The sequence below is a fragment of the Mustela nivalis genome (assembly GCF_964662115.1).
Source record: "Mustela nivalis genome assembly, chromosome: 1".
NCBI lineage: Eukaryota > Metazoa > Chordata > Mammalia > Carnivora > Mustelidae > Mustela > Mustela nivalis.
Genome location: NC_139020.1, coordinates 100074805 through 100083223, shown reverse-complemented (window position 1 = coordinate 100083223; position 8419 = coordinate 100074805). Strand labels below are relative to the sequence as shown.

Here is an 8419-nt window from a genome sequence, read left to right as displayed (position 1 = left end):
GCCTCTCTACCTACTTGTGATCTCTCTCTGTCAAATAAATAAAATCTTAAAAAAAAGAAATCACTTTCTTAGGCCTTAATTAACTAAATAATTAATTTCAGGCCTTCACTAATTAATAAATTGGTTTTTCTTTCCATTTTTCTTCATAGCATTGTACAATACATAAATACATTAAAATACTCGGGCCAGAATGTTAATAAAACATATTTTAAATTGCTTGAAAAATATCAATTATTTTTGAGAGAGCAGAAAGAATTCTGTACTTTGTATTTTTGATTTCTTGAACTTACCTCTCAAATTCTCTTGTCTTTGTGCATTCTTGGGCTCCTTTACTAATCACTATTAAGAAATCTTGTGTCAAAACAAATGGCACACGTTCCCGTTTATAACCAAATTTTTTCTTCTTGTGATCCAAAAAGTGTCCAAAATCTATATGAAACAGCTTTCAAAAATAAAGAATTATATTATAGTTTGACAAATGCAGAAATGCAATATCCTGAATTAATAAACTTAAGAATGCCAAAACATTTTAAAAAGAGAAAGCTATTACTTGTCCATCATCTTTAACCATGATGTTACTATTGTGACGATCTCCAATGCCCAGAATGAAGGTAGCGACACAGTATCCAGCACATGAACGTGTGAACAGGTCAATGGCTGCATCATAGCTACAGAGAAAAAATAAACACCTGATGAGTAGTGTGTTAACAGAGTAATCCAGTCCAAATTGGAAAAAGGTGGTCAAAGTCTGTACTGAAGAGTGAAAACAATCACTGTCGTTAAAGGGAGGAAGTAATTATGTCCAAAGATTTGAGGTAGAAAGGACATTTCTTCCTCTGACTAAAGCATAGACTTATGACTATAGCATAAGTCTTATACTTATGACTAAAGCATAAGTCTTATGGTAAAAAAATAGTGAAGGTGTCATAAAAAAAATTCTTCTAATCATTTTAACAATGAACTAAAAGCAAATTTTGAGATGTTCAACATTGACCTTGAAAAAAAAAAGAATAAGCAAGAAAACACATTAGATACCTAAAATTGGATGTATAAAGTTGGGTATATAGGGTTTCACCAAAATTGAAGTAATTCTGATCATTCAAAGACAAAATCTCATCAAATATTTCAAAAGGTGAGCATATTTTTTTCCCAAAATAAGTACATCTTTTCTCTGGTCTCAGAGAAATGTACACAACCATTAAAAGACTCATCTCACAAAACCTTAAATTGACGTAGGAAGAAAAGAACAGCAGACTCACATTTCTCCTTTGTTCTTGTCTTTGAGCCACTGGTGGAGTGTGTGGCTGTTAAACTGCAGAGCGCCTTTCAGGCCACCTTTGCACTGAATCTGCATAATCGTGTGAGAATTTCGCACCACCTCAATAAGTCCCACACAGTCACCAATTGACAGACAACCATAAGGTAACATTCTGAAAAGGATCAAGACATTTGCAGTTAAGTGATGGAATATTAAAACAGCAAATATTTTAATAGGCTAATGCAGGAATATCCTTTCTGCAAATTTGTCACGGTCTCGTGACTTTTACTTATAAAGGTCTCATGACCTTTACTCCTTTAACTTTGGTTTTCCTTTAAAATTAGAAAAATCCTCAAAATTATCTGCCATCATTTGTTATAAGCTTCAATTGAGAGAGCACCTAATTGAATATGAGAAAAGCATTAAGATTATTGTGGCAATAAAAATTTTATAAACATTTATGACTTCAAAAATATGGGTGAATTTCAGCTTATTTAGCTGAAATCTAAATAATACTTTGGGGCAGTTCTCAAGTTTTTGGTCTCAGGACTCCTCTGTACTCTTAAAAATTACTGAAATCCCAAAGAGCTTTTATTTATGTGGGTCATATCTACTGATGTTAGCAATTAAAATAGAGGAAAAGATTAAAGTATTAATTCATTTAAAAATAAAAAAAGTGCTATGTGGTAACATAAATAACATCTTTTATGAAACAAAGAACCTTATGTTAAAAAAAAAAATTCTTGGGGCCCCTGGGTGGCTCAGTTGGTTAAGCATCTGACTCCTGGTTTCAGGTCAGGTCATGATCTCGTCGTCATGGGGTTCCGTGCTCAGCACAGAGTCTGCTTCAGATTCTGTCTCCTTCTCCCTCTTCTGCTCTTGCACTCTCTCTCACTCTCAAATAAATAAAGAAAATCTTTAAAAAAGAAATTCTTAGTAAGAAGAATGACACTTTCCACACTTTCTTTAATGTCTGGCTTCATAGTACTGAGCTGGATTCTCCTATATACTTTTGTATTCAATCTAAAGCAATGTTTTAATTGAAGCATATGAAGAAAATCTGGCCTTGTATCATTAAGTAGGTAGAAAAAGAAGTACTGTAATAGCCTTTTCAGATAATTGTAGATATTTTTCTTTGATATTATTCCAAAATTTGACAAAAGGTAGTTTCTCAAGTTGTAATATGGAATGTGAAATCATATCAATAAACTTTTCATACTGTTACGTTAAAATCTATTAGTCTACCTTGCCTCTGAATGGAACTTTTACTCATATATGACTTTATATATCCTGCATTGGTCATTTGGAAGATATTAGTTCACTGAGTTACAAAGATCTTTCAGATGGTGATACTTTTCATTATATCAACTAAAAAAAAAAAAAATCACAATTGTTAATATTATCACTGATATCATCAGAAAAGTCTTTACTTTGAGAGCACTCTTAAGGCTAGTATATACAAGTTTTTCCAAATTCTCACTTTTGCTTGAAAGCTCAAATTTGATCTTTGACAACAAATCCTGTCAGTTGTTCACCTTGAAGAGATAGGCTCATAACATTCATTTTCAAGAAAGTGTCTACCAAATACCCATGTCTCAAAAAACCAAAGCTTATTATTATTATTTTTTGGGGCTTCTATTATTTTTTAAAAAATATTTTATTTATTCATTCGAGAGAGAGAGAGAGAGAGAGAGAGAGAGAGAGAGAAAGAGAGCAAAGCAGGGGGAGGGGCAGAGACACAGAGGGAGACATAGACTTCCTGCTGAGCAGGGACCCCCCCCCCCACCCATTCTTTTTTTTTTTTTTAAGAGTTTATTTCTTTATCTCTGAGAGAGAGAGAGAGAGATATCATGAGCAGGGGGTAAAGGCAGAAGGAGAAGCAAGCTCCTCAATGAGCAGGGAGTCTGATGCAGAACTCAATCCCAGGACCCTGGGATCATGACCTGAGCTGAAGGCAGATGCCTAACTGATTGAGTCATTTAGGTGCCTTATTAGTTATTCTTTAAGTAAAAATAGTGTTCCATGAAAAAAGCAGTTAGTATAGCTTGAAGCTCTAATAACCCACAAATACCTTTTCTTGATAAACCATATTTGGGTATGCAGCAGAAGTGCTATATGGGTAATTCCCACTCATCACAGTGTAGAAAAAAGGACATGTATTCAAGGGAGGTGTGAGCAGTTAAAGAGACAATGAGAAAAACATTCCAGTTAGCACATAAGTACTAAAGTCTAGTTTTTCTTGCTTTGTTGTTCTCATAAGCTACTGTCCTCGCTTTTCATCTTTCTTTTACTTCTTAAGTTCCTAAAAAGTAATAGTCTACTTATTTTCATTTTCTCAATTCCATGTAGCATAAATTCTATGCCTACCACCCTACTGACTTAATTCTTCTTATAGTTCATCATGAGTCATCAAATCTAAAGGCTTTTTCGTAGTCCTTATGCTCTTACATCCCTTGAAGCACCTGATACCGTGAATCTCTCCCCTCTTTTGGGTTCTGTGAATTACTTCCTCTGGCCTACCTATCCCTTTGATGATTTCTTTTATGGAATCTTTCCTTCTACCTGCCCTGGTAAATGTGGGAATTTCTTAAGGTTGTACTCCTGCTCAGTCTCTCTTACTTTATATTTTAATTTTATTCCTGCTGAACATGCTCACAGTTTAAAGAGTCAGACAGAGTCCTATAAGGCTTGTGACATAAAAAAACCCAAAACAACAAGCAAAGAATCCAAGTTTTGGCAAGAATAAATAAAGATGCTCTGACTTCTTGAAAATAATTTTTTTATTTAAAATCAATTTAAATAAAAATTTTTACTTAAATTACTTAAGTTAAAAAAATTTAGAAAATATTCTAAGACTTAAAAACTTTTTGAAGATCCAACTTACTTTCCAATGATCTAGCTTAACTTTAAATGGTTTTTAGCACACTCACTCATTTACAGTTAAATACCAGAGTTATATAGTTAAATCCTTGACTCTGTCTAGCTCTTGCATTCTCTTTTGTTTTGTACTTTCCTGGGGGAAGTGGTAGTAATGGCATGTGTATCTCTCAGACGCAGAAATTATACCAAAAGAGGAAGCTTGATTCGTATAACACTCTTTTTGGAAAGCAGAAGGGACTAAGCACAGCATCAGGAGTTAAAAATTTGAAGTTGATGACCTAATTTTGTGCTTTAGCAAATTACTTGACATGTCCATTTTTCTTCTTTGCAACAAGATGATTCTACTATGTGTCACTGATGTATTTTTACATACTACGTATCAATCTTTAGGAGGCATACAAATAAACCCTAATCTGCTCTGCTGCTGCAGCTGGAGTTGACTCCTATGCCCACTTATGGACAAAAATTCTTTTGGAGAGAGCGCCTTTGCTGGAATGGCTAGATTTGCAAAGAGACGAGAAAAAGAAGGGAACACTGTGAGAAACAGAAACAAATTAGGACAAGATGAAGCACGACAGAAAACTCAGACATAACTGTAGAAGGCTGGGCAGAAACAAACAGAAGAGCAAAAGCTTTAAGACGAGTTCTTTTCATAAATTTTACTGTCAAACTGATTTAAGATTAGAGGTTACATAAAGTTTTAAAATTAGAAAATTTACATTACAAAAGAAACTTTCTTTTAACCTCTTAACTTCTGAATGAAAACAGGGGGCTTTTGTGTCTCCTATGTTCTGTCTTGAAAAGTTCTAGACACATTCCAGACACAGTTGAAGTCTTTGCCAACTTAGAGATACCTCTTCTTGCCTTGCTGAATCTCTTTGCTATTATGCGCCAAGGAAGAGGAAGACGAATGAATGTGTAATCAACTAGTATTAATTACTACTCCCTACATTTTTTCATAGATACATGCCCCTTTATGCTTTATAACTGATGTTTACTAATAGTTTACTTTTTCAGGATAACTTTCAACATATATGTTGCCTTACTGGTTACCTACCGGAGATCAAGACCTTGATTTTGCCAGATATTTTCCATAATGCGAATTATTTGAAGTGTGAGCATATCTTGCCGTAAATCTGCAATTCAAATAATATGTATCACCGATTAATTCCATGAATGCAAACCTGGTGTCATGTCATCATGTTGCTTTCAAAGAGAAAACAAATACAGCTATATTTACTTTTCAGATTAATCTATAAGGAAGCAATATTTTGATTCTTAACCCATTTCTAAAGTACCTGCATAAACCCATCTGTACAATGATGTATTTCACAAAAATTTTAAATTATTTAAAGTACTTATTTTTTTGAATCCTTAAATTTGAACCTGTTTATAAATATTGGGGTTAACAGAATTCAGTGCTGAAATGTCGTTTCCCAGGGGAAATTCATCTATGATCCTCCCACTGCTTCCTGCCACAGCCTGTTTTCTAAGTATATTATATCCTTCTTTTTTATGATTTCTTAGCAGGCTACACCTTTCTTTTGTACCATATTATAATTTTATTTTTGTAATTATTTGTTTAAAGTCTCTCTTCTCCCTGCTAGACCATAAACTTTAAGAGACAGGGACTCTGTTTTGTTTATTCTTACAATTTGACGGCCTAGTACATCAAATACTTATAGAAAGAATGGATACTCACACAGCTAAGTAAATAATAGAAACTTATTTCAGGCCTTTCAATTCTAACTTTAGTACTTCTTTACTTTTAATAATTATACATACATTTTCTAAAGGTTAAGACATTTGTTTAATATTATATATTTTACCACACATATTCCTTAAATGGCTTTCAAAAGTCTTCATGCTTCATAAATATCCTGTTTATAAAAAGATAGCTATATTCATGCATCATAAGCTCATTAATACTTTTTCTTACCATCCCCATTTTTAAAGATGATCTCATTGTTCTGAAAGAGTAACTCTGACATGATGTCTGGGTTCTCCCAATTCAACCACAGTGGCCTTTTTGCAGAGGACATAATTCGACACTCTTCAAGCCTTTAAAATAGTTAAAAACTTCACTAGGCACCTTATTTTTAAAATTCTTTTACCCTCAAATTTATTTTAAAATACACAGACCATATAGTTTTTTGAAGTGTTATAAAAATTTAAAACCTCCAGTTAATTTATGAATTCATTTATTCAAGGGAGTATAAAGAAAAAAGTTACGCTTAAAACTTTCTTACATAATAGCACATGAATTTTCAACAAATATGGGATCTGCCATTCGTTTTATAGATACTAATTTCATTTTTGAAATGAAACCAGAAATTCTGGCCAGAAGAAGTTTTAAACTCTATTATTAAAGTAATAACACATTCTGAATAAATGCAGTTCTGAACTTAAGAAAACTAAACAGCCTATTCTATTAGGTAGGATAACGGGAGAGGGAAGCAGATGTAATTGAACATTCTAATTATAATTTTTAACTTTTCTTAAGATTTTTTCCAGGAATGTTACTTATTTCAATATATCAATAAACCTTCCAATAAGGTACATTACCTGAGATTTCCTAGTTGATGAGCAGGATTAAGAGGAGATAGAAAACCTTGGAGAGCATCCATGAAATCTGGTCGCCGCATCTGCTCAACTAAAAACTTCATCTGTACCTGATAAATGAGCATAATCATGTTTAGAGACTGATTTCATGAAAGGTAAAACTAACCACTAATCTCTTTTATATGTTGTAACCACAGTACTGTATGGTGTATGAATCCGTATGTTTCTGATTAAAAGGTTTCTATCACACAGAGCAACACACTTCAGGCAGAGGCAGGAGGGGCAGCACTGTGCACTCTCCTATAAGAACACTGCTAGCTGACACAGGCAATGTTTTGGCTCTAGAGCAGGGCTTGGTCAACTATGGCAGTTTTTGTACATCAAACTGCACTGGATATAGCCATGCCCTTTCCTTTAGATACTGGCTGCTTTCACAGCAGAAGAGCAGAGTTGAATAGTTACAACAGAGACTGCATGGTCTGTGAAGCCTAAAAATATTTACTATTTGGCCTTTCACAAAAAAGTTTGTTGACCTATGGAGGAAAAACTATGGAGATATTAGGTTAGCTTAGTAACTTTAAAGCTTTGCAGAAAAAAACCACATTCATTTTCTTTCTGTTTAGTAAAAAGAGTCTAGTGAGGCTAAAAGAAATTGTTTGGAAAAGGGCTTATAAAAACATTTGTTAGGCTGAGTCGCACACTGTACTCAGGTTCCAGTATGTATGCAGAAACATATCTTTTTAATCACCTGAAACCAGAGCCCAGACTGCTAAGCTGTATCATGCAATGACTGCCATTTTATTTTAGGAAATCATTATTTATCAAAAATATAAAAGGTAAGTAGGGGACAAAAAGAGGTTAGAAGCTAGGAATTCATAATCAACTAATTTTCATAATAATTTAATTTTAGTAATAAAGTTTGTTTTGTTTTTGTTTTGTTTTGTTTTCACTATGGAGAAGCAAGTAGCTGGAAAATATAGTCATCACTGACTACGGCAGCTCTGGCTCATGTAAAGGCATTTCTTTTTCTAGCACTATCAACCCTAATGTTAGCACACTGCTTCCAATGCTTTATCATTGTACGATAAAGCAGGAAACCACTCAAAGAAACTGCTTTTGTTCCTATGGCATTTTCACTCCCCTATCACAATCCCATTTGAGCCAATAGTAAAGTGAGTAATGACTTTCACCTTCCTATTTAACTCACTGTATCAAAGCCAACCTGTGATATGAAAATTCCAGCTAAAAGAAATGAGTATATTTGCAAATTTAACTAATATCTAGTTTCTTTTTTCTTACCTGTTACAACATAAATATTATAACTTTTTTTTTTTACTTTTATTCTTTCAAAGCAGGCTAGTCCCCTCTAGCTCATGATTCCAGCATCAGAAACAGTACAATTATTTTTAAAAAATCTTTTTTTATAGAGAGCAAGTGCGAGCAAGAAGTGGGGGCAGAGAGAGAATTTTTTTTTTTTAAGATTTTATTTATTTGACAGAGAGAGAGATCACAAGTAGGCAGAGAGGCAGGCAGAGAGAGAGGGGGAAGCAGGCTCCCCACTGAGCAGAGAGCCTGATGTGGGGCTCGATCTCAGGACCCTGGAATCAGGACCTGAGCCGAAGGCAGAGGCTTAACCCACTGAGCCACCCAGGCGCCCCCACAAAGAGAATCTTAAGCAGGCTCCATGCCCAGATCAAGCCCAATGCCAGGCTTGATCTC

General features: G+C 34.2%; 1 protein-coding gene across 1 annotated transcript in view; it reads right to left on the bottom strand.

Annotated features, from left to right (window-relative positions):
* The window catches only part of PIK3CA (phosphatidylinositol-4,5-bisphosphate 3-kinase catalytic subunit alpha), an 81269-nt gene that overhangs the window by 4201 nt on the left and 68649 nt on the right, over nucleotides 1-8419 (bottom strand). Inside the window, exons 15-20 of the mRNA XM_082744376.1 lie at nucleotides 6704-6810; nucleotides 6078-6199; nucleotides 5196-5274; nucleotides 1260-1430; nucleotides 551-668; nucleotides 291-442 (exon numbers count right to left, since the gene is read on the bottom strand). Of these exons, the coding sequence (XP_082600502.1) occupies nucleotides 291-442; nucleotides 551-668; nucleotides 1260-1430; nucleotides 5196-5274; nucleotides 6078-6199; nucleotides 6704-6810 (749 nt within the window). The remainder of the gene's footprint in view (nucleotides 1-290; nucleotides 443-550; nucleotides 669-1259; nucleotides 1431-5195; nucleotides 5275-6077; nucleotides 6200-6703; nucleotides 6811-8419) is intronic.